This window comes from Crocodylus siamensis, chromosome 6, assembly GCF_052110815.1.
Source record: "Crocodylus siamensis isolate JL-2025a chromosome 6, ASM5211081v1, whole genome shotgun sequence".
NCBI lineage: Eukaryota > Metazoa > Chordata > Crocodylia > Crocodylidae > Crocodylus > Crocodylus siamensis.
Genome location: NC_143400.1, coordinates 19,162,592 through 19,187,175, shown reverse-complemented (window position 1 = coordinate 19,187,175; position 24,584 = coordinate 19,162,592). Strand labels below are relative to the sequence as shown.

Here is a 24,584-nt window from a genome sequence, read left to right as displayed (position 1 = left end):
CTCCCCTTGGGGCTTGGAGTGACCCCGGGTAGAACTGAGCGCCGAGTCAGTGCTTGCCTGGTGCTGCTGTCCCTCCAGCTGCTACATCTCCTGTGTCTCATTCCCACAGGTAAGTGGAGCCTGTGATGACTGTGCAAGCTTGGCTGGACCTACATGTAAAATCTAAATAACCAAATTAAAATAACAGTGCATCTTACACAAGAATGCAAGATCATGGCTTGGGCCATGCAAAAGAAAGCAATCCCAATTAATTTAATCTTCTGTGCTAGTTTGAAATGTACCCAGAGTTTTATTATGCCAAATCATCATAGCGTTTGTAATCACTTGAAGTGTTAATAGCTAGGAAAGAAAGCCTCCTGTAAAAAAGAGAGTGTCTGGGGAAAAACTGGGTTGTGGTGACAAGACTGTCACAAAGAAGATCAGTCTCCACTAATGGTTGCAACCCATCAAGCATTGAAGAAGTGGAGCTTGTGGGCCCCAATACCAGAACCCTGCCATAAGATGATAACAGTCATAATGAAGGCCAGGGCAAGAGTGGATGAGGATGGAGAAGCGCTATCAAGAACAAATAGTTTCTCCGCTAGCGGTTGCCATCTACTAGGCATTGAGTTAGATAGACCTCAACGCACTACTTCACCTGAGCTGAAAAATAAAACTGATGGTTCCTCAAAAAGGAAAATTGTTGGCAGAGACCGGACACACTCATCACATGTATAACAAAGCAAAGAGAGGGGCCCAGACTGCCTGAGCTGGTGTAACCAATGCCAGGAGCTTGGGGAATAAATAGGAGGAACTGGTCCTCCAGGTAAACAAGGATGACTACGATGTCATAGGGATATCGGAGACCCGGTGGGACTCCACCTATGACTGGGTCACAGGTATAGATGGCTATACTACCCAGACATCTCGTGGGAAGAGAGCTCAGCCAAATCTGAGCGGTCGCAAAGCTTCCTCATGTGCATGGATGACCTCTACCTGACTCAAGAAGTCTGTGGGCTGACAAGAGGCAAAGCACTGTTCGACCTGGTACTGGCAACGGGGGATGACTCAATGAGCCACCTAATGATCAAAGGGAAGCTGGGAGACAGTGACCATGAGCTGATCACCTTCAGCATCCGCCGTAAAGCTGGCAAGTCAGTCAGCAATGCAGAAGCCCTTAACTTCAGGAAAGCCGACTTTGACAAGCTCAGGAGGCTTGTCGGCAAGGCCCTAAGGGACCACAACCCGAAGGGGAGGGGAGTTCAGGACGAGTGGCTGCTCCTCAAAGGAGTGATCCTGGATGCACAAGCAATGTCTACCCTGTCTCAGAGGAAAGGCAACAAAAGGGCACAGCAACCCCTTGGATCTCCAGGGAACTGGCGGACCTCCTGTGTCTAAAAAGACAGACCTACAAAGGATGGAGGACTGGGTCCACCTCCAAGGAGGAATACTCTGCCCTGGTCCAGACCTGCAGGGAGCAAACCAGGAAAGGCAAGGCTGCGACTGAACTCCAAGTGGCTACAAGTATCAAAAACAATAAAAAGTCCTTTTTTTAGATACGTGGGGAGCTGGAGGAAAAGCAAGGGCAACATTGGACCCCTGCTAACCTGTCTGGGACAGCTGACAACCAACGCCCAGGAAAAAGCCAACATGCTTAATGGGTATTTTGTGTCAGATTTTCACCAGCCCCAGGGGACGGCCCTGCTCAATATGGTATGGGATGGCCAGGGTGAGGGAGAATTGTTACCCTCCATCAATGCTGACCATGTGAAGGAACACTTGAGAGGCTGGGCACCTTCAAGTCAGCTGGCCCAGGCAGTTTACACCCCAGGGTACTGAAGGAGCTGGTGAGCATCATAGCCCAGCCCCTGGCACAGACCTTCGAGAGCTCCTGGCATTCTGGTGAAGTGCCCGAAGATGGGAAGAAAGCCGATGTGGTGCCTATCTTCAAGAAAGGGAGGAGAGTAGATCCAGAGAACTACAGGCCCATCAGCCTGACCTTTATCCTGGGGAAGATCTTGGAAAAAATTATCAAAGAGACCATTCTTGACAAACTGGCACATGTCTGTGAGGGGTCAGTGGGGGGGAGATTATGCTTAGGGGCAACCAACGCAGGTTCATTAGAGGCAGGTCCTGTCAGACCAACCTGGTGGCTGTTGCGGAATCCGTGACCCCTTGCGGAGCCGTTCCCAAAGACACAGAGTCGCTTTCAGTCTCAAGTTTTATTCAGCATGCTGGGCACCCTAAGCAAGCTCAGAGGCCCCAACTGAAACTGTTAGAGGGAATTTATAGTTTACAGTCAAAATGCGCGCACAGGTGGGAATTTTCCACTGTGATAGATAACAAGGTACCAGGCCAGTCTGAGAGACCCCTAGTTGGTTAAAACTGGTTTTTGTGGCTACGTGCTTGCTCTGGAATGCTGACTCATAGGGAGGGGGCTACGTACTTGTTTGCTTCAGACTTCACGGCGACTAAGGTTTAGGCATTCCAGGAGTCTTATCAGGAAGTGTCCTTGAAGTGCTGAGTCTGCTTTGTAGTTAATTTCTACATGGGCTTCTATCACCAGGTCTCAAGATCCTTAGACGCAGGGGTAGCAGTGGACATCGTTTTCCTGGACTTTTGGAAGGCCTTCGACACTGTCTCTCACCCTGTTCTCATTAAGAAACTGGGGGGCTGTGGTGTCGACACCCACACAGTCAATTGGGTCACCAACTGGCTGGAGGGCTGCACCCAGAGAGTGGTGGTGGATGGGTCATTTTCAACCTGGAGGGACGTGGGTAGTGGGATCCCCCAGAGCTTGGTCCTCAGGCCCACACTGTTCAAGATCTTCATCAGTGACTTGGACAAGGGGGTAAAAAGCACCCTGTTCAAATTTGCTGATGACACTAAGATGGGGTGGGGGGGGATGTGGGCACGCTAGAAGGGAGGAATAAGCTAAAATTGGACCTAGACAGGTTACAAGGGTGGGCGGATGAGAATAGGATGGGATTCAACACCGAGAAGTGCAAAGTGATACACCTGGGGAGGAACAACCAGCACCATACCTATAGGCTGGGGAACTCCCTTCTCATCAGTACAGAGGCAGAAAAGGATCTTGGAGTCATCGTTGATGCCAAGATGAACATGGGCTGGGAGTGTGGGGATGCAGTCAGGAAGGCCAACCGCACCTTATTATGCATCCACAGATGCATCACGAGCAGGTCCAAGGAGGTGATCCTCCCCCTCTATGCGGCACTGGTCAGGCCGCAGCTGGAGTACTGTATCCAGTTCTGGGCACCGCACTTCAGGAGGGATGTGGACAACATGGAGAGGGTCCAGAGGAGGCCACCCTCATGATCGGGGCAGCAGGGCAGGCCATACGAGGAGAGGCTACGGGACCTGAACCTGTTCAGCCTCCACAAGAGAAGGCTGAGGGGGGATCTAGTGGCCTGTTACAAACTAGTTGGAGGGGACCAGCAGGCACTGGGGGAGTCCCTGTTCCCCTGAGCACTACCCGGAGTGACCAGGAATAATGGTCACGAGCTGGCAGAAGGTAGATTTAGGCTGGATATCAGGAGGCGCGACTTCACGGTCAGGGCGGCTAGGGTCTGGAATCAACTTCCAAGAGGAGTGGTGCTGGCTCCGACCCTGGGGGTCTTTAAGAGGAGGTTAGATGTACACCTTGCTGGGGTCCTTTGACCCCAGTACTCTACTCTTTCCTGCCATGGCAGGGGGTCGGACTTGATGATCTGCTCAGGTCCCTTCTGACCCGACCAACTATGAAGAGGTGAAAGACTGAAGTGCACTAAATACCCTTGCTCCTGCCTTTTGTTTTGAGACAAATTTGTAGGTTCCCAGAGCACAGAGATGCCTCAACACAAGAGAAATTCCTTGTCCAGGAGAGCCTTCCATCTACCCATCCTACTGTGAAATATGAAACATCATAACCAGAGGGAAACATAATTCAACATCCTGCTTGCCATCAGACATCGCCAAGGTAAATTGACTGGTCTTTTATTGGAGCCTAATTTGCACAAAATTAACTTTTCCAACCAGGAGATCTCACAGCACCTTCAGCTGTCCTGTGACACATGAATTTTCATTTCCACCTAAGAGAAATTCTGCATTTTTTTCCATTCTCCTAGACCTGAAGAAGGGTGAGTGTGCCCAAAAGCTTCCAAATAAAGACTTTGTTTTTGCAAATATCTAGTTGGTCTAATCTCTGCCAACAGTTCTGACTCCTAAATGCAGAACATGAGGAACATGAGCGTGCTATATGTGACTATAAACAATTCCGAGTTAACACATCCCCCCTTAATTAAGGCATATTTCTCAAAACAGCCATTCAATGTCTGCCTGAGGTTTTGCAAACGTCTCCATCACGCAGACTATTGTCAATGTAAATCCTGCCCCATTGTTAAAACAGCTACCCAATGACCGATGCCCCAAGGTATCCCAATCAGTCAATCAAAACCCACCACATTTGATTGACTTGTAACCTCTGGGCCAGTCACAAACTTGCAAAAACAAGTTTCACACCTACACAATCCAAAACAGGATCCGCACAGTTATCAATTATAATATGATGGTCCCACCCTCGGCTTTGTCTGGACTTTAATTGAGCAACTATCAAGGGGAAATGCATTGAAGCAACACAGTTAAACAGTATAAGAGCAAAACAGAATTCCAGCAAGGTGTGCGCTCCAGGAGAGACAGAGAAGTCACAACAGCATTGTACTCAGCTCTTCACAGCAAAGTATCCCGCTCAGTAAAACTATAAAGACACTGCTTCCTGGCCTGTTTTGGTGAGAAAACACTCCTACAGCTAAACTTATACTTGGACTTTGGTGGTAGATAATTTATTGAATATTGAAAAGGAGTCTTAAAAGTTTTATAGGGCATTTGCGGTATTGTTCTTAAAGCTCTTCTGCTCTGAATCAAATGAGGTGTTATGTCAATACTTAATTGCCCTACATTTAAATTCTGCCTTTAACTGCAACTCTTGCACCTTGTCCTCAGGGCCCTGTAGAAGAGGAAAGGGAACAGCACACAGCAACGTGCTGCAGCCCCTTTCCAGCTTCCAAGCACCTTTGCTTTTGCCTGGAATTTGCCAGAGCAAGGCTGTGGGACAGCAAGTAGTTCGCATGTGTAATTAAAGGCACTTGGCTGCCGCCTGGCTGGGCAATGTCTGTTGTGGGGGTTGGGGATTACTTGTACTGATCATTATTTTGTATTTTAGGTGGTAGGCAGAGGTGAGATGCCCTTGGAGATGATTCTGAACATGGCAGTGATGTGGGGGTTGTGCCCTAGAGCCCCCCTTGCTTGTTCTGTCCCTGAGCCAATTGTGCAGCTCATGGCTACACCTGCAGCGACTGAGCTGCTCTTCCAACTTCCACCATTGCTTTTTGGTGCCCTGGTTTGCCCAGTGCACAGCATGCCTAATCGCTGCATTTTGGGGGCTGACTCCAGGGCAAGGCCATGGGTCCAATGGGTGGAGTCTTTTTCTCCTTTTATCTTTTCTTTCCTGTTGTGAATGTGGTGAGGAGAGCTTTAGAGCCGGTGGCAGATTAGGGAGCTGTGTCCTGTGTAGCGTCAGGGCTGCCGGTAGTGCTGTGTCAAGACTATGGTTTGTCTGGGACTGTTTGCACAGGGCTGGCCTGCCTCAGGCAGGTGCTTGATGAGACGGTACCTCTGGGAGGGTCCTTCCAGCCTCCCTTCTCCAGGATGTCTAGGATCTCTCTGGGACAGATTGTAAGGTCTTGGACTGCGCATGTGCAGCAGTCAGCTCAGGTAAGAGGGAACGCTTGCCTTTTGCTGACATAAGCCATTTAGTTTTGCTGTGGAGTGTGTGTGGTGGCTGATTTCCATCTGTGAAGTGGTGTGGTGCCGTGTATTGTAGTGTGTGTGCAGACAGTTGATTAGACAGGACACAGTCCGAGCCAGCGTTCGATATTGTAGACTGATGGTAGGAACTGCTGCAGACTATATCAAGTAAGTGAGAATTTGACTGGACAGTATACTGTCTGAGCATGAGCTGGAGACAAAATTTTGTGAGCAGGCTGGTGTGAAGTGATCAGAGGAGTAAAAAGGGGTAATTTGGGGGTCTAGGAGTCTGAGTTTAGCTTGTGTTGGGGGGGGGGGGTTCTGCTCCAGAGAGAGAGTCTGATCCATGCTGTGCTGATCCTGTTGCTGTCCGTAGGCATTTGTGCACAACAGCGTTTAACTGGGTGGCAATTAGGCGAGCTCTTAGGCATCAAACTTTAACCAAGCCCTTTTTTAACTGATTTCTCGGTGGTTCTCTGTGTGACATTCCTAAAGCTGCAGGTATCATAACCTCTGGTAAAGTATCACCTGGACCCTGATCTTGGGCTGGGAGGGCTTGGCCTCTGCTTTCTGTTGGGGGAGGCCAGAGAGAGTGATGCTAAGGATCTGCCACACAGGCTAGGTAGTGCGCGTTTACCTGATAGTCCGAGTAACGGATTTTTTGTGCCGTTCTAAATATATTTTGTTACCGTCTTAACTTGTATTATATTATGTCTAACAATAAACTTATTTCGGTTTAATGCGTTCCTGTGCATGCATTTATTCTGTGCTCTTTGACACCCACTCTCACATGAAGCCCAGTGGATATCCAGCCTGAGCTTTTACTCTTTCGGTCACCTGGCTAAACCTTATGGCTCAGGACCACTCCCTTCACCTCAGTGTCAGGGCTCTGCCCAGCCTGCTGTCCCGCAGCGGCGGGCGCACGCAGGTGCATGGGGTGGCACCAGACCAGGCTGCCGGGCAGACCAAGCTGAGGGGAACAACGGATCGTTGCTGTGCCAGGTCCTTGCGAGCTTCGGGGTGCGCGCCCCGCGCCGGGATCCCGCCGTGTCTGGGCCCTTCGTGGGTGCGCCGGGAGCGTGTCTCCCCTGCGGGAAGAGCTCGACTGCGGCCGCCGTCTGCCCGGAGCTCAGCTGCCTTTCTTCAGCTTCCGACATTCTTCAAACTCTGCGATGCAAAATCCCGCGCGTGACCCGGCGTCCGGCGGGGTGAGCTCGGGGGGGGCGGAGCCTCCCGTCCATCAGGCGGGACCCTCGCTGCCTACGCAAGCCTCACCTCGGCGTGCTGACGTCTCCCAGGTAGGACACCCCGTGGTGTCCGAGTGATGTCAGCGCACCCCACGTGCGGCGCCAGCCCGAGGCCCATGCCGGGCGGAAGTGGGGCTCCGCCCCGCCTCGATGGGCTCTCCTTTTCCCGCCCTGCGAAGGCGCACGCCCGACGCCGTGTCTGGGCGCGCTGACGACGTCACGCGTATTCACGTAAAGCAGCAAGGTGCTGTCGCACCGCCCGGCAACATGGCGGCGGCAGCGGTGATGGGGCAGACCGCGCTCGGGGCGCGACACCCCGACTGGGCCGCGCGGGCCGTCAGCACCGGAGTGAGCCGCGGGGAGCGGGCGCGGGCCTGTGAGGGTCCCCAGGGCCTGGCTGGGGGGGCTCCAGGTGGGGAGCAGCACAGGAGGAAGCCCCGGTTCCTGCCCGGGCAGCCCACGGCCCCCCCCGTGGCTCCAGCTCCCCGCCTTCCTGTTGTTAAAGGCGGGGTCACGGTGCGGAGCGATGCCAGGGGCAGAGGGGCGGGAGCTCCGGCCGGGGTGCACAGCCTCCCACCAGACGGTGGGCCCAGCGCAGGTCTCTCTTTCCACAGACGACCATCATGGCGGTGGAGTTTGCCGGGGGGGTCGTCATTGGCGCGGACTCGCGGACCACCACAGGGTGAGTGCAGGCAGGAGGGTGGTGCGGGGGTCCTGCCCCAACCCCCAGGTCTGACCTGCCCTGCCACCCCCAGGGCCTACATTGCCAACCGGGTGACGGACAAGCTGACCCCGATCCACGAGCGGATCTACTGCTGCCGCTCAGGCTCTGCTGCTGACACGCAGGCCATTGCTGACGCTGTCACCTACCAGCTTGGCTTTCACAGGTACCCCCCCCCCCCAAAGCCCCAGGATGTGGGCCCTTGGCACCACCTGCAGCCAGGCCCAGCACCCACCTCTACTCCTTCCTTCCCTCTCCCAGCATTGAGCTGGATGAGGCCCCCCTGGTACACACAGCTGCCAGCCTCTTCAAGGAGATGTGCTACCGTTACCGTGAGGACCTCATGGCCGGAATCCTTGTGGCTGGCTGGGACCCACGCCGTGGCGGGCAGGTGAGGTCCCCCAGAGCTGGCTGCACCAGGACCTCATTGTTTTACTCAGAGCTGGCTGCAGCACGGTTCTTATGGCCAGTGCAGCCCCATTGCCCCCGGCCACAGCCAGACAGAGCCCCCCTTACACCCCTAGGTATACTCTGTGCCCATGGGCGGGATGCTGACACGGCAGCCAGTCTCAGTGGGTGGCTCTGGCAGCTCCTACATCTACGGCTACGTTGATGCCAACTACCAGCCAGGGATGAGCAAGGAGGAGTGCCTGCGCTTTGTTGCTAATGGTAACCAACCAACCCCCCCTCCCCCACAGGACCCAGGCATCTGGGATCTAGTTTGGGGCGAGCCGGTAGGCAGACCCAGACATCCAGGGAGGTGTTGGGAGGGTGCTGCCTTGAGTTGGGGAGAAAGGAGCTCATGGGTCCAGGGTTGTTATAGGGGAAAATTGGGGAGGGTGTCGGGGCCCAGGCTTCTGGGCCAGTGGGTGGAGGCTGGGTGTTGAGGGGGTGCTTCTGGGGGTATGGGATGGGACCCAGGTAAGGTAGGAAAGGTGGGGAAGATTGTGGGGAAGAACCCAAAAGCTGGGTGCTTGCTGGAGGTTCTTTTGGGGGTGGGTTTGCAGCAGATCTAGCTGTTCAGGTGCTGATTGCCCTCCCCCTCACAGCACTGGCTCTGGCCATGGAGCGGGACGGCTCGAGTGGCGGTGTGGTGCGGCTGGCAGCTATCACTGAGCGTGGGGTCGAGCGCCAGGTGCTGCAGGGGGACAAGCTCCCGCGCTTCTCATCTCCTTGAGACTAGTGCCCCCCGGGGGCCCAATAAACTGCTCTTGGAACCTTTCCATGGCTGTATCTGCACTCTGTGCTAGGAGCCTGGATGCCTGCATTCTCCAGCTGTGGGAAAGGGGGGGGCTCTTTTAGCTGGGCTGGTGCCCCTCCCTCCAGCCCTGCAAGCCCTGCCTTTCTCACCACATGGTCAAGCTCTGCCTCCTGCACCTTGAAAATAAGGAGGGAAACATCTCTCTTATGTCCTTCTCTTCTGCACATACAATTGCAGCTGCCCTATGCTGCCCCTTGCGCATGCGCAGTAAAGCCCAGCTCCTTGGCAGCTATGTGGTGCCCACGCTGCCCAGTTGAGCTGCTTCCAGAGCATTATGCGGCTCCATGGTTACTGCCGCCTGGGCTTAGCCCAGCCACAGACAGGAGGATTTCCAGGGAAATTGTCCCACGCAGCCAAGAAATAAGCCAGAAACAGCAAACCCTATGCAGCAGTGATGTCAGTGGGCAATTTTAGTGGAGACCCCTGGGAGCACAAACCTGCACTCAGTGCAGGATGGGAAGGGGCAGGGGGCTGTGGGGCAGGAGTGAGGAGCTCCAATAGGGGCTGCAGGTCAGGAGCAGGGCACCTACCTCTGCCCCCTCCCCACAGCAGTAAGCTGAATGGGTCCCTCTAGTGCTCTCAGCCCTTCTCTTCATCACTACTTTTTTGGAGTTCAATGCCAGCAACTTTGTGGCCTGCTGGGATCCAGCCATACCAGGGTGAGCAGGTAAGATCCTAGCCCTCCTCCCCTTCCCAGAGCTGCTGTGCCCAGCCTGAGACCCACCCCAGAACCAGCTGCCTGGGACACCCCCCAGCCTCTGCCACATGGAGCTGTGATGCATCCCCCCTCTGCTCCTAGGTGTACCTGGTGTGAGGCAGGATGCTGCTCTGGTATCCAGTTTCAGTCTCCTGGAAAATTGATGCCAACTACGCTAGTGCCTACACTATGTCAGCAATGGTAAACCCCACCCCACTAGGACTCCAGCATCCAAGAGCTGGTTTAGGGGCCCTGTGGGCAGACCCAGGTGGCCAGGAAGATGTTGGGGGGTGGGGGGGACCCAGGAGCCTGGGGCAGGAAGGTTGTGGGGGACCTGGGGGTATCCAGGGCAGTGCATGAGTAGGGAGAGACTCTGGGAGGGGGCTGAGGATCTGGGTGTGCAGGATAGGACTGGTGGGAGGCATTTGGGGAGGAAGAATGCAGGAGTCTGGGGAGGCAGGGGCTGCAGTGGACCCAGGCATCTGGGTGCTGAGCCCTCTTCTCCACAGCTGCCACTGGCCTTGGAGCAGGGTGGCCAGAGTGGTGGTGAGATGCACCAGGCAGCCATCAGGCAGCACGGGGTTGAGGGCCAGGGGCTCCCGCACCCCTGAGGACCCTCCCATTCTGGACCATGAGCCCCCAGAGCTGTAATAAACTGCTCTTGGGACTATCTGCACCTATGTCCATGCCCTCTGTATTAGGAGCCTAGACACCTGGGTTCCCCAGCTGTGGAAAGGGGCAGTGGGAAGTCTCCTGGCCTAGCCACTGCCCTTCACTCCTGCCTAGCAGCCCCCTGCCCCTTCAGCCTTGCTGGTACCCCTCACTCCCAACCCACAGCTCCTAGCAATGCAGACTAGACACCGTTTGATCACCGCAGAGTTTATTGAGGTGTTTGAAGGAAGGAATTGCACCCCAACCCCCTTACATCCATGTCATCAGATCCCAGAGCAGCACGGCTGGGAGGGGCCTCTGCCTGGTCCTCCCCCCCATGGCTCCCAGGAGGCGATTGGGCTCCTTCCTGCTTGGTCCAAGTTGGTCCTGGGGTTGTTCTGCTCAGGGTGCAGGGCCCTGCTCACATCCCCAAGACACTTCCCCTGCTCCAGTCCTCCCATGGCTAGTGGTCTCTGGATCTGTGCCCCTCCCCCAGCTTGGTGTCATTGCTGAGGGGCTGGGAGTGCCCTGCACCTCATCTGACACCAGGGTGGGGGGCTCCAGTGCTGCGGGAGTTGCAGATTTGCCCATGTCAGCCAGCCACCTCGAGGGGGGCATCCAGCTGGTGGCGGAAGGACACGCGTGCCTTGCCGGTGAAGTAAGCCCGGGGGGGTCCTGGTTCTGGCTCTAGCCCTGGCCCTGGCCCCGGCCCTGATGGACTGGGGTGGTCCTGGGGCTCCATCGTACCTGGAGGGAGTGGGGAGGAGAGAGAGCAATAGGATGTCACAGCAGAGCATGGGGACCCCCTGCCTGTCTCAGAGGGTCACTGGCTAGAGCTGGGGGGGGGGGGCGGTCCTCACCTGGGCTCCGGCTCCGGCTCCAGGGGCAGAGGAAGCAGCGCAGCAGCTGAGCCCGGATCTGACCCTGGAAGGAAGGGGGGTGTTACTGGGGCTGGGTGGAGCTGTCTGCCCACCCTGTGTTTTGCCAGCCTGGTGCCTGGGCCAGTAATTATAGGGCTGTGTTTGGGCGCCAGGCAGGATGGGGCGGTAACCCCCCTGCACTTGTTTTTGTGAGCTGCCTGTGACCAGGTGGCCCCAGCTGGGGACCGCCCCCAGCACCCTGCAGGAAACCCTGATGTCTGGGTGCAAAGGAGGTGGGGGATGCAAGTGTCTGCCCTGCCAGGTTGGGCAAACCCAGGGACCCTGCAGATCAGGGCAGCTGTGAAGGATCTTCCCCCCCCCCCCCCCAAACATGGAAGGACCTGGGGGTCCTGCCGAGGGGACCCAGGCATCTGTCCCCCAGGCCCCCCAAGCAGGAGACCCAGGTACCCTGGAGCCCCCTCACCTGCTGGGCTCCTCCGGTGGTGGGATCCCTGTGACCCCCCATGGCTGCCCCCATCCGGCTGCCCCAGCATTAGACATGGCCCCACCTCTTGGACACGCCCCCTGGACACACCCCCAGGTCGGGAGTGAGGACCGCAAAGTGGGGGTCACTTACCACGGGAACTGGCGGGGTGGGAGGGAGGGCATACCACTCCTCCTTAAGGCCACATCCCAACAAGCCACGCCCATTACCAGGCCACGCCTATCCTCCAGAAGGTCACGCCTCATCTGTCAGTTGTAGTCCTCCGAGACAAGCCCAACCCCCAAGGGTTGAAAACAAGGCGGGAAACACTTCCCTCGCCCCCTACCTGTGCTCATACGCAGTCGCAGCCGCTTTTCGCCCAGCCTCTGCTCTCCCCACGCCCCTCACTCTGTCTCAGACGCACGTAGAGTAGCCCGACGCCGGCGCAGTCCAGCCCGTCCAGCTTCCTCCCCACCACAGGGGCGCATGCGCATTGCCCACTGTTTTGTGAGGTCCTCCCACTCACTTTTATACGCATGCGCACAACAGGGACTTGCTCCCGGGCCAGCTAGGCATGCGCACCAAGGTAATCAGACCCATTACTGCGCATGCGCCCTCTGATAATTCCTTCACACTGCGCCTGGGCCGGTCTTGGCGCAGGCGCAGCATGGTGCCGCCGCCCGGGCGGCGCATGCGCAGTTTGGTGCTGGCAGTCGGTGCGCGGAGCCGCGGCCGCCGGGGGCCGTGCCCGGTGCCGCCGCCGCCCCCAGCATGGCGGACCCCACACCCGCCCGCAGCCTGGATGACATCGACCTTTCCGCCCTGCGGGTAAGGGCAGGGGTCAAAGGTCGCCAGGGGGTTGCCAGAGCGGCGTCAGAAGCCACGCTTGTCCGGGATTTGGGGAGGTGGCGGGGTTTAAAGGTCAAGGGCGGCTGAGGAGAGGGGACGGGAGGTCAAAGGGGGCTGGGGGCAGAACATGGGGTCTGCAGCGCGGAAGACAGAGGTTAGCGGAGTCCCGGGGGCTGCGGAGGGGGAGGGGGATGAAGGGTCAGGGGTGTCCACTATTATGGGCTGGGGTTAAGGGTCAGGTCAGGGGTTGGGGATCCACGTAGGTCAGGTCACGGGCAGGGAGGGAGTGCAATACCCCGGGGGAGCTGGTGGTTGTCCCAGCCTCCCCCTCAGTCCCTTCATTGTACCCATTGCTGCTCTGGGGTGTGAGGGACCCCGATGCCCGACACCCCTGCCCCCATGCAGCTCCCAGCTGGATCCAGCATTGCTCCTGGATGCGGCTGTGCTGTGCCGTAAACCAGCCCCAGCCTGTGTGTGTGTGTGTGTGTGTGGTGGGGGCGGACTTCTGGGCTTCTCAGGTGCCCCCTCCCCCACCACCTAGTGTCAGGAGCTGTACCCCTCCCCCGCCCCGATGATCCCATTCCATCCTCCCCCGGGATCTTCTTCTGGAGCCGAACCAGGCCAAGGAGAGTGGGGGGGGCTCTACTAGCTCCCCTCCCCCACCCTGAGGCAGGCCCTAGCCCTAGAAGGAGGTGGGGGCAGCCTGCTGATTTCCCCACCCTGTGACACCCCCCTTCCCAGGACCCTGCTGGGATTTTCGAGCTGGTAGAAGTCGTCGGCAACGGGACCTACGGGCAGGTCTATAAGGTGAGACCTTCCCACCAATTTGGGTGCCTTGGCCCCTTCCTCGCCCCCCTGACCCTTGCAGACCCAGATGCCTGAGTCCCTTTGGTCTCTTCAGGCCCCTCATGACTTTAGCTGCCCCTCATGGTCCTTGTCACTTGGGGCTCCCACGGTGTATGCTGCAGGCTTTGGGAGCAGGGCAAGAGGGGATGGGAGCCTAGGTTCTCTGGGAGGATACAGGAGCCTGGTGAGGAGGGGCTGTGCACCCAATGCCTGGGCTCCCCACTGAGAGCCAATGGTGTGGGAGAGCCATGGAGCTGGGGTTCCTGAGAGGGGAGTGGGGTCAGGTGACCCACTGCCTTCCCCCATCTGATGCCCTCACCCCCTAGGGCCGCCATGTCAAGACGGGGCAGCTGGCAGCCATCAAGGTCATGGATGTTACTGAGGTACGAAAAGGGGGTTGCAGATCAGGAGGGAGGGGCACTGGCAGGGCTGGATGGACAGGGCTGTGGGTTGGATGGACAGGGCTGTGGGTTGGGAGCTGACCCCCTGGCCTTCCAGGATGAGGAGGAGGAGATCAAGCAGGAGATCAACATGCTGAAGAAGTACTCGCACCACCGCAACATTGCCACTTACTATGGCGCCTTTGTCAAGAAGAGCCCCCCTGGGCACGACGACCAGCTCTGGGTGAGGGCGAGTCCTAAGGGGCTGTTCAGATTGAGCCTGGGGGGAACGGGGGTAGCTCTGAGCCCCTCAGTGGGCTCAGGGGTCTCCTGGGGCGTTTGGGGGGAGAGAGGGGGCCAAAGAGGAGCTTGGACTCCCCACAGCTGGGGGGGGTTGAGGGGAGACTCAGGGAATCCCCCCAGTCTGTGACCCCCCCCCCATGCCCCCTCCAGCTGGTGATGGAGTTCTGTGGTGCTGGGTCTGTGACCGACCTGGTAAAGGGCTCCAAGGGCCACGTGCTGCGCGAGGATGTCATCGCCTATGTCTGCCGCGAGATTCTGCGGGTGTGTGGGGCCCCCCCAGATGCCAGGGTTCCCCTGGGGGCTGTATGCCTGGGTTCCACTGGGCAGGGGGTGTGGCTGGGAGCCCGGATGCCTGACTTCCCCAGGAGAGGCTGGGGGTGGCAGGGATCACAGCAAAGTCTGGATGCCTGGGACTGTCTTTGCTTTGGGAGGGGGAAGGGGGTCTTGGTGCCCAGACACCTGGTTTCTTTGGGTCCTACTGGGCTCCTGGAGGGGACAAGGGATTTCTGGACAACTGGGTCCCTGGCTGACTCCCCTCCCCCCACACTCCCATAGGGCTTGGCCCACCTGCACGCGCACAAGGTGATACATCGTGATATCAAGGGGCAGAATGTGCTGCTCACCGAAAACGCCGAGGTCAAACTGGGTACGGCCCAGATGCCAGGGTCCCCTTCCCCCAGGCACCTGGGTCCTGTCCTGTCCTGGCCCCCAGATGCCTGGCTCCTCCCCTGACCCACCCCACAAACATCTGGCTCCCTTCTCTCCCAGATGCCTGCATCTTCTTCTGTCTTGAGCCCTGGGTACCTGGGTCCCTTTCTTGGCTCAGATGAGGGCTTCTCTGCGGGGGGAAGGGCCAGAGGCGGGCACAGGGCTGGGGTGGGACCTGACTGCTGGTCCCGCCTCCCCCCAGTTGACTTTGGGGTCAGTGCACAGTTGGATCGCACAGTGGGCCGGCGTAATACCTTCATTGGCACACCGTACTGGATGGCGCCCGAGGTCATCGCCTGCGACGACGACCCCCACGCCACCTACGACTGCCGGGTGCGTTCCTGGATGCCTGGGTTTCCCCAGGTCCCTCCACCTTTCCCTGGGGCCCCCAGATGCCTAGATTCCTCCAGGACTCTCCCATCCCACCCTGGAGGCTGGGATCCAGCCCTAGATACTTGTGTTCCACCTTGACCCTGTTTGAGGGGTGCTCAAGTACTGAGTCCCTCCTGCCCCGGTTCATTGAGCCATCAGACGCCTTAGAACCCAGGGCCATTCAACCTAGGCAGCCTTGTGGGGTGGGGGAGGATGTCAGATGCCTGGGTTCCCCCTGGCCAGGGCCCAATCCTGACCCTTCCCCATGTCTTTCCTCCCAACAGAGTGACATCTGGTCCCTGGGCATCACTGCCATCGAGATGGCCGAGGGAGCCCCCCGTGAGTATGGGGAGCCCTGGCCCCCCGGGTTCTCTGGGAGGGGAATGGACTGGGGGTGAGAGCAGGGTGGGGCCTGGGAGCACAGATGCCTGGGTCTGCATGGCTAATGCCCCTTCCCCGCCCCTCTGCAGCACTGTGTGATATGCACCCCATGCGTGCCCTGTTCCTCATCCCACGGAACCCCCCGCCGCGCCTCAAGTCCAAGAAGTGGTAAGGGGGGGGTTCCCCCTCCTCCAACTCTGCAGGTGCCCCTCCCAACCTGCAGCCCATGCCCCTCACCCCTGATCCACTGCCCCCGTCCAGGTCGAAGAAGTTCCTGGACTTTGTGGAGACCTGCCTGACCAAGGCCTACACGAGCCGCCCAGGCACTGAACAGCTGCTCCAGGCGCCATTCATCCGGGATCAGCCCCCTGAGCGCCAGGTCCGCATCCAGCTGCGGGACCACCTGGACCGTGCCCGACGGCGCCGCGGGGAGAAGGGTGAGGGGCTGTGGGTCAAAGGTGAGGGTATTGGGGAGGTGGGGGATTGCAAGTTGGGAGTGTGAGGGCCACAACACGATGACCACCCCACCTGCTGCGCAGATGAGACGGAGTACGAGTATAGTGGCAGTGAGGAGGAGGATGACGGCCATGGCGAGGAAGGGGAGCCCAGGTATGGGGGCCGGAGCCTCCTCAAGGAGGTGGGGCCCAGCAAGGTGTGGCTTAGTGGGTGGAGCTAACAGTGGCTGCATGTGGGGTTGGAGTTTGGGTAGGGGTGGAGCCTCCACAGGCATAGGTGTAGCTTGTGTAGTAAGTGGGGCCTGGAGTCTGGGCTATGAGTAGAGCCTGAATGGCCCAGGTAGGGCTCAGGAGGCGGAGCCTATGAGGCTTATATCAAGGGGGTGGGACCCTGCAGGAAGGTGGGTTAATGTGGGTGTGGCTGAGGGGGTAGGGCTTTCTCAGGGGGTGTGCCCCCACCAGCCCTGCCACCAGCTCTGGCTCCACCCCCAGCTCGCTGATGAATGTCCCTGGGGAGTCGACGCTGCGCCGTGAGTTTCTACGCTTGCAGCAAGACCACAAGGGGGGTGCTGGGCCTGGGCCTGGTCCCGCTCCCGTGGCCCCACCCCCACCAGGTCCTGCCCATGACCCTGAGGCCCATGTGCAGCGTCTCCTGCTGGAGCGGCAGCGACGCCTGGGCCAGCAGCGTGAGGAACGCCGGCGCCTTGAGGAGGTGGGTGGGGCCCTGATGCTGGGGGTCTCTGCTGGGGGGTAGGAGCTGCATGCCTGGGTTCTCTGGGTGGTGACAGTAAAGATTCTGGGGCCCAGATGCTTGGGTTCTCTGGGGGTGGAGGGAGTCCTAGACCTCTGGGTTCTCAAAGTGCCTCTTCCCCTCCTCTCCTGCAGCAGCAGCGCCGGGAGCGGGAGCAGCGGAAGCTGCAGGAGAAGGAGGCGCGGCGCCGGGAGGGGGAGCGGCGCCAGGCTGACCGCCAACAGGTACAGACCTATCTGGGCCCCCCAGATCCTCTCTAGGCCCCCATGAGATCACCAAGACACCCCCCCCCCCAACAACACTTTGGACCTTCTCAGCCCCCAGTGACACCACCCAGGGACTGTGACCCCCTCCAGGACCCCCCAGCCAGGGCTGCCCCCAGACTCTTCCCCTAAACTCTGGGCTACCCTATTTCTTCTGCCTGTCTGACCTGGGCCAGGATGCCTGGGTTCTCTGCTGCTGCTTGTTTGGGAAGGGTTGCTTGGCTGGGCCCAGACGCGTGGGTTCTGTTGATGCTGGGAGGGTCTGCGGGGCTGGGCCCGGATGCCTGGGTTCTCTCCTCCTTCCTCTCTGGCTGGATGCTGCGACCTGTCCTCTTCTACTCGCATCTGTCTGCCTGTGTCTGTCCCCCACTCCATGCCCCCCGCCACCCCTCCCCCAGGAGTTCATTCGGCACCGGCTAGAGGAGGAGCAGCGCCAGCTTGAAGTCCTCCAGCAACAGCTGCTGCAGGAGCAGGCCCTGCTGCTGGTAACACCCCTTGGCCTGGCCCCACCACCCTGCTTGAGCAGCCTGGGGGTTGTGCTGGCTGGACACTTGCGTTCCTTTTGTAGGGTATAGGGACCCGGACACCTGGGTTCCTTGGGTGTGGACAGGCCTGGATGCCTGGGTTCTCTGTGGGGGCTGGGAGCCAGGATGTCTGGCTTCCCTTTTGGGGGACTGTGGGGCCTGGACACCACGGTCACCTGGGGGTAATACGTGGGCCTGGACTCCGGGGTTCTCTTTAGGGGCACCTGGAGGCATGTGGGTCCAGATGACTGGCTCCCTGACCCCCCATCCCCCACCCTCCAGGAGTATAAGCGGAAGCAGGTGGAGGAGCAGCGCCAGGCAGAGCGGCTCCAGCGCCAGCTTCAGCAGGAGCACGCCTTCCTTAGTGCCCTGCAGCGCCAGCACCAGCAGGGGGCACCACCTGCTTCGGCCCGCCCCGGCCAGGTGTGATGGGGTTCTCCCGGGGGGGGGTAGGGGACCTGGATGCCTAGGTTCTCCAGGGGTGGGGCTGCACTGCCCAAATGCCTGGGTCCCTGCAACACCTCCCTCCCTCCCGCAGGGGGATGAGCGGGCACGGCTGAGCAAGCAGAGCTCTCCTGTGGTGCCGTCAGGGGTGGGGTCTGTGCCTGAGGCCCCTCTTCCCCTTGGCCTCACCTCCGCTGCCCAGACCCCCCCCATGCAGCGTCCAGTTGAGCCCCAGGAAGGGCAGCACAAGGTATGGGGGTGGGGGCAGGCACATGGGTTCTTTGGGGTAGGGTTTGGGGTGCCTGGACTCCTGGGTTCTTTCTTGGGGTGGGGGGCAGCAGGGCCTGGAGGGGAGTGAGCTCCTGTCTTCCTAGCCACTCCTCTGACTCCCCCTCCCCTTGCTCTGCCCAGAGCCATGTGGCCCACCGCGTACCACTGAAGCCATACGGGGCACCGGTGCCGCGGTCCCAATCCCTCCAGGAGCCACCAGCCCGGGTGGGAGGGGGGGGCTTCCCTGCTGCCCCCCCTGCCCCGGCCCCACCCCGTGCCCCCCTGGCCCGCCAGAGCTCGGACCCCACTGCTCCCCCGGACACCCCACCCAAGGTAGGCCTGCCCAGACACCTGGGCTCTCCGGGAGGGGAGGGGAGGGGGCTGGGGGTGAGAGCAGGAGGGGTGGGAGCCTGGGTGCCTGGGTTCTCTCCAAGGTGAGATCTCCCCACCCCTCCACAGGTACCACAACGCACGTCATCCATCGCCACCGCCCTCAATGCTGGCAGCGCTGGGGCCAGTGCCCGCCCCACCCACGCCATCCGCGCCAGGTATTACCCCCCTACCTCCTGGATGCCTGGGTCCCCTTTCCCGCTGGGGTCTCTGAGCTCCTCACCCAGTTCTAGCTGCAGCCAGCTCTAGGGAGGGCCAGGCTGGGTAGAACTGTCCCCAGGGCAGCCCTGACCTCCACTTTCCCATCATGCCCTGCAGCAACCCCGACCTGCGCCACAGTGACCCTGGGTGGGAGTGGACAGATGATGGGCACCTGCCCCAGGCTGGGTCCCTGGAGCGCAGCCGCGGCAGAGGTGAGGCTGGGGACTTTCAGGGGTCATAGACAATCAGCTTAGGAGTTATGGAGGTTGTGGGTTATATAGATAATGGGGCTGGTGGGTTTCAGGGGAGCTGAGGGGATTCATGGGGTCATGGAAGGAGCTGGGGGGGTTACCAGGGCTGTGGGGGGTCATAGGTCATGTGCTGTGAGTTTGGGAGAGGTCACTGGGGTTTGGGTGGGTTTTGAGGGATTGATGTCACAGGGCTTGTGGGAGTGTTGGGCTGGGGGTGACAGGGGTGTACAGGGATGAGGGTCACACGGGTTCCTATAGGTTTAATGGGGGTAATGGGTCATATGGGGTTGTGGGAGTCACAGGGAGCTTGAGAGGGGACTGGGCTCTTGCTAACACCCCCAGGCCCCCCAGCCCCACCGCGGCCCCCTGGCTCCCCTGTCCTGGTACCTGGAACCCCCCCGAAAGCTGAGGACCCGCGCTCCCGCCCTGGCCGGCCTGCTGTGAGTACAGGGGTGGTGGGCAGAGAACCCTGGCATCCGGGTTGGGGGAGGGTTGTTGGTGCCACCTCTAACCCTGTCCTTTCTCTCCCCCTGGTGCCACCCAGAGCTACAAACGAGCCATTGGTGAGGTCAGTGCACGGGGCCCCACTACACATGAGTGCTCAAGTTGTGGGGAGGACACGGGGGGGGGAGGGCCCCGGCATCCGGGCCTCTTTGGTTTTTATCCTGCAGTCTCCGGAGCTGGGGAGGACTCGGGTGTTTGCCTGGGTGCTAACCACCCCCCTCCACTCCACCTGGGCCCCCCAGGCGGCAGTGGCAGTGCTGCGGGAGCGCCCAGAGGAGGCACCACGGCCCCCTCAGAAGGCAACAGATTATTCGTCCTCCAGTGATGAGCCCGGTTCCAGCGATGAGAGTGATGACGACAGCCCCCCTGCACCCCCTGCCAGGTACCCTGCCCCCCGGACTCTCCTGTACCACCTAGCTGGAAGGGACACCCAAGATCCCCAGGTCCCGCAGCAGACTGTGTCCCTTCTAGAAACCCCACAGTCCACCCCTCAACCCACCTCACATTGTTGGAAGTGACCCACTCCCTCCCACAACCCCTCAGCAGCCAGAGTCCCCCCTTAGAAACCTCCCAGGTCCCCCTCCCACCCACCTCACCTAGCTGGAAGGGAACCCCCCAATCCTCCTAGCATGTAAAGTCTCCTTTAGACTCCCCCTAGAACCTCCCACCCTATCTAGCTGGAACAAACACCCCCGAAGACCCGCCTCACAATTCCATAGCTGTAAGGTACCCCCTCCCAGTTGCCTAGCTGGAAGGGGCTCCCCAAACCCCCCCCAAGGTCATGTAACCCTTTCCAGCTGGTAGGCACCCCCCTGGACCTCCCAGCCCCCACAGCTCCCCCAGTACCCTACAGCCCCTTCCCCTTTTGGCCTGGGGTTGCCAGGGGGTCCGCATCATGGGGTGCCCCCTAAACCTTCCCACAACCTCTAACCCCCGCCCAAAGACTGGAGCTGAGGGTCGGGGGCTGGATGTGATTTTTGCCCTCTGCTCCCAGGGACGGGGACACAGACAGCGTGAGCACCATGGTGGTCCATGACGAGGCACCCGGCCCCCATGGGCATTTTGGGGGTGAAGGGACCCTGCCCCAGCCCCGGGTGAGGGGGCACTGGGGGGTTGGACAGGGTCCTGGATGCACCCTGCTCGGGTGAGGGAGGCATAGCTGGGTATAACACCTGCCTCACTCCCTCCAGAGCCCAGAAGCGGAGCGTGGTGCCCGCCGGGCCCCCGACGCCAATGGCTTTCCCCCACTGCCCGATGTGGTGCAGCCCAGTGAGGGGCCCCCCCGCACTGACTCCCCTGGTGACTCTGGCCCTGATGTGAGTTCCTGTGGGTGGGGTGGAGGGGGCTGGATTTGGCGGTCCTTGGATTTTGGGGGGATCGGGGTGTCTCACCCTCCCCATATTTCCCCCCCACCAGTACCAGTCACGTGGACTGGTGAAGGCCCCTGGGAAGGCCTCATTCACCACCTTCGTGGACCCGGGGCTCTACCAGGCTGGGGGGGACTCTCTACCCCTTATTGGTGAGTCTGGGGGGCTGAAAGGCAGTGTCTGGGACCCTTGGTGGGCCTGGGGGGTGGGGCGTGAGTCATGACTGTTGACTTGGCTGGGGGGCTGGGAATGATAGGGTTAATGACCTCTGACCTCAGGACAAGGTGGGGCTGGGTATTGCCTTGATCTATGACCCCTGATCTTTGGTCTCTGCCATGGCTGTGGGGGGTCAAGGGAACAGGGTCCTAACCAAGCACAGCCGTTGCTGGGGTGACTTTGACTCCTGACCCCTTACTTTGGGGAGGGGGGTGGGCTTGGATTCACCCTTGACCCCAGCACAGCTGCATGGGAGGGGTGTGGGGGTGCCTGACCTTCGAACTCTGCCCCCACAAGGGCCGGGCCGGGCATGGCCAGGGGTTGAGAGCCGCAAGGGCTCGGTGGTGAATGTGAACCCAGCCCCCCCGCGGCCCCCCAGTGATGCGCCTGAGATCCGCAAGTACAAGAAGCGCTTCGGCTCCGAGATCCTCTGCGCCGCCCTCTGGGGTCAGCAGGGGGCTGGGGTCATGGGGGGGCGGGGAGTCTTTGGGTGTGTCTGGGGGACTGTGAGGGCAGGGGTGGGGAGGGGAGGAGCATCAGGGTTCTGGCAGGATATGGGGGGCTGCATGGGGGGCTCCTGGCCCCTGAGCCCCCCCCCCGATGGCAATGTTCCCCTGAGGGATCCGCAGGTGTGAACCTGCTGGTGGGCACGGAGCAAGGGCTGCTGCTGCTGGACCGCAGTGGGCGTGGGCGTGTCTATGGTCTGGTCAGTCGGCGCCGCTTCCAGCAGATTGATGTGCTTGAGGGCCTCAACCTGCTCACCACCATCTCTGGTGAGACCCCCACCCCCTCCTGTGACCTCACTACCCCCAACCTACTCATCACCATCTCGGGTGAGATCCCCCCTGCCCTCCCTCAACTGCCCTCCCCCTGCAGGGAAGCGCAACAAGCTACGCGTGTACTACCTGTCCTGGCTGCGCAACAAGGTGCTGCGCAATGACCCAGAGGTGGAGAAGAAACAGGGCTGGGCCCCTGTTGGTGACCTTGAGGGCTGTACCCACTACCGCCTGGGTGAGCTGGGGGGCACCAGGGGCCAGGGCTGAGCCCCTGTTAGTGACCTTGAGGGCTGCACCCATTACTGCTTGGGTGGGGGAAGGTTGGGGAGACTCGGGGTCATTGCAGGGGTCTGGGGTCAATTAGGGGTTCAGAGGTCACCAGGAGGGGCCAGGGGATCATCAGGGGGTGTTGGGGTGGGGGGCAGGGCAGGCTCCCAGGGCACTGGAAGGAGCTGGAGTTCTCCTTGCTGGGGGTGGGCCCAAAGCCCTGGACCAAGGGTCTCATGGTCACACGTGTCCTTGTGCCCTGGGTGTGTCCACATGTGTGTGTGCGGGACTGCAGTGAAGTATGAGCGCATCAAGTTCCTGGTGATTGCGCTGAAGAGCTCGGTGGAGGTCTATGCCTGGGCTCCGCGGCCCTACCACAAGTTCATGGCCTTCAAGGTACTCCAGATGCCTGGGTCCTCTTGGAGGGGACGGGGCTGGGGTGCTTGGGTCCTCTGACCCACCCTGCCTCCTGCAGTCGTTTGCAGACCTGCCGCACCGCCCGCTGCTGGTGGAGCTGACGGTGGAGGAGGGGCAGCGCCTCAAGGTGGTCTACGGTTCCAGCACCGGCTTCCACGCCATTGACGTGGACTCGGGCAACACATATGACATCTATGTGCCCGTGCACGTGAGTGTGCAGCCTGCCCCATCCTCCCCTCCATACTCCCCCAGGACCCCTGACCCCTGTGACGGCCCCTGTCTCCCATGTGCCCCCCAGATCCCGGGCCCGGTGACACCACATGCTATCGTGTTCCTGCCTGATGCCGGTGGCCTAGAGATGCTGCTGTGCTATGAGGATGAGGGCGTCTACGTCAGCACCCATGGGCGCATCACTAAGGATGTCGTGCTGCAGTGGGGGGAGACACCCAGCTCCGTTGGTGAGTGCCGACACCTGGGTCCTTCCCCCCCACAGACACCCAGGTCCTTTTTTTGGACAGGTTCTTCCCCTCGTAGATGCCTGGGTTCTTCCCTCCTGAACAGCGTCCCCTCCCTGGATGCCTGGGTCCAATTTCTTCCCCAGATGCCTGGGTCACTCGATGGTCTCTCTGATCTGATGGGCTGCAGTAGGGATGGAGTTAGTCATTTCCCCAGATGCCTGGCTGGGGTTTAAGGATGGGGCGGGGGGGCTTGGTTGATGCTGGTAGCCTGGATGCCTGGGTTTCCTCCTAGGTCTGGCACGAGTCCAGGGGGCTGTAGTAGGGCACAGACAACCCTCCTGGGTACCTGGGTCCCTTCTATGTTGCTAGCTGGGGCTGGCCCAGGGGCTGCTGGGAGCCTGGACACCTGGTTCTCCAGGCTGATCCCCTTCCCCCCCACCCCACAGCGTACATCTGCTCCAACCAGATCATGGGCTGGGGGGAGAAGGCCATTGAGATCCGCGCAGTTGACACGGGACGCCTGGACGGTGTCTTCATGCACAAGCGGGCACAGCGCCTCAAGTTCCTCTGTGAGCGCAATGATAAGGTATGACCCCTGTTCACCCCAGGGCCAGCTGCATCTGGGCCCTGTTACACCCAGACGTGACCTTCTCCAGAGCTGGGTGTGTCCAGGCTCTTACACCCAGACGTGAGCCTCCCTGGAGTTGCCAGCATCTAGGCCTGTTCTATGCAATTTCAACCACACCCACCCCAGAGCCAGCTGCATCGGGGAACCCTGTGCCCCTCACCCCCTGACTTCTGACCCCTTGCCCCCAGGTATTCTTTGCCTCAGTGCGCTCAGGCGGCAGCAGCCAGGTTTACTTCATGACCCTCAACAGGAACTGTATCATGAACTGGTGAGGTCCTGGCCTTGGAAGGGGCAGGGCTTTGCTGCCAGACTCCACCTCCCTGGACCAGAGGCCTTTCCTGCTGCTGCTTTGAACGGGGAAGGGTGTTTCTAAGGCAACTGGTGTGACTGACAGCTGGGGGACATCCCCCCTTTTATAGCCCCGCCCCCAGGGGGCATTCTACTTGATTGCTGCCCCCGAGAATCAGCTGCATTTTGGGGTCCCTGCGTGGCTAATGCCCCCCAGCTGGGGGGGGGGCAGGGGGGACCCTGGCATTGTCTCTGCTTTGCTTAATTACCCCCAGAGCCATTAATTACTTCCCCAGTCCAGCCTGGGGTGAATGTTGGGGCTAGCCCCCCTCCCCCCAAGTCTGTATATTTTGCTCTAATTAATCCTATTTTGTTAATTCCTTAATGAAGCACTTTAATGCCCCCCCGCTATAGGGGGGGTCCCCTGCTTGGTGTGGGGGTTGGGGCCAGCCTGGAGGGGGTGGGGCTAGCAGAGGCCCCACCCCCTTCTGGGGGGGTCTGATGGCTGCTGCACTGCAAGGGTTAACACTAGGGGGGGCTGGGCTGGCCCTGGGGCTGGGGGGGTGGGGAGGG

General features: G+C 59.9%; 3 protein-coding genes and 1 long non-coding RNA gene across 7 annotated transcripts; 2 read left to right on the top strand and 2 right to left on the bottom strand.

The window, feature by feature from the left end:
- Nucleotides 1–6,507: 6,507 nt before the first annotated feature.
- Nucleotides 6,508–7,196, bottom strand: LOC149861414 (uncharacterized). Its single transcript, XR_016443318.1, has 2 exons — nucleotides 7,057–7,196; nucleotides 6,508–6,948 (listed from the first exon to the last, which is right to left on the bottom strand). It is a non-coding gene; the product is annotated as an uncharacterized LOC149861414 (long non-coding RNA).
- Nucleotides 7,091–8,970, top strand: PSMB6 (proteasome 20S subunit beta 6). The gene is made up of 6 exons (XM_090055797.1): nucleotides 7,091–7,376; nucleotides 7,643–7,710; nucleotides 7,784–7,915; nucleotides 8,011–8,140; nucleotides 8,274–8,418; nucleotides 8,799–8,970. Exons 1-6 carry the CDS (start codon nucleotides 7,179–7,181, stop codon nucleotides 8,924–8,926), a joined length of 801 nt encoding a protein of 266 aa, XP_089911923.1. The 5' UTR covers nucleotides 7,091–7,178; the 3' UTR covers nucleotides 8,927–8,970.
- Nucleotides 8,971–10,570: 1,600 nt separating this feature from the next.
- Nucleotides 10,571–11,789, bottom strand: C6H17orf114 (chromosome 6 C17orf114 homolog). Its single transcript, XM_090055865.1, has 3 exons — nucleotides 11,703–11,789; nucleotides 11,219–11,282; nucleotides 10,571–11,105 (listed from the first exon to the last, which is right to left on the bottom strand). The coding sequence occupies exons 1-3, from the start codon at nucleotides 11,754–11,756 to the stop codon at nucleotides 10,951–10,953; spliced, it is 273 nt and encodes a 90-aa protein (XP_089911991.1). The 5' UTR covers nucleotides 11,757–11,789; the 3' UTR covers nucleotides 10,571–10,950.
- A 262-nt stretch (nucleotides 11,790–12,051) lies between these two features.
- Nucleotides 12,052–24,474, top strand: MINK1 (misshapen like kinase 1). 4 transcript variants are annotated; one of them, XM_090055523.1, is made up of 33 exons: nucleotides 12,052–12,530; nucleotides 13,293–13,358; nucleotides 13,724–13,780; nucleotides 13,896–14,021; nucleotides 14,231–14,341; nucleotides 14,636–14,726; nucleotides 14,991–15,121; nucleotides 15,445–15,499; nucleotides 15,631–15,709; nucleotides 15,803–15,978; nucleotides 16,081–16,150; nucleotides 16,489–16,708; nucleotides 16,885–16,971; nucleotides 17,409–17,495; nucleotides 17,817–17,957; nucleotides 18,073–18,228; nucleotides 18,390–18,581; nucleotides 18,708–18,796; nucleotides 18,957–19,051; nucleotides 19,433–19,530; nucleotides 19,635–19,658; nucleotides 19,837–19,976; nucleotides 20,589–20,688; nucleotides 20,785–20,910; nucleotides 21,011–21,113; nucleotides 21,475–21,624; nucleotides 21,807–21,950; nucleotides 22,054–22,188; nucleotides 22,516–22,616; nucleotides 22,696–22,845; nucleotides 22,936–23,095; nucleotides 23,542–23,681; nucleotides 23,912–24,474. In XM_090055523.1, the coding sequence occupies exons 1-33, from the start codon at nucleotides 12,474–12,476 to the stop codon at nucleotides 23,993–23,995; spliced, it is 3,741 nt and encodes a 1,246-aa protein (XP_089911649.1). In that variant the 5' UTR covers nucleotides 12,052–12,473; the 3' UTR covers nucleotides 23,996–24,474. The 4 variants fall into 4 exon arrangements, with proteins under 4 accessions (XP_089911649.1, XP_089911648.1, XP_089911651.1 ...); XM_090055522.1 differs by having other exon boundaries at nucleotides 16,882–16,971; XM_090055525.1 differs by lacking the exon at nucleotides 17,409–17,495.
- Nucleotides 24,475–24,584: the final 110 nt, after the last annotated feature.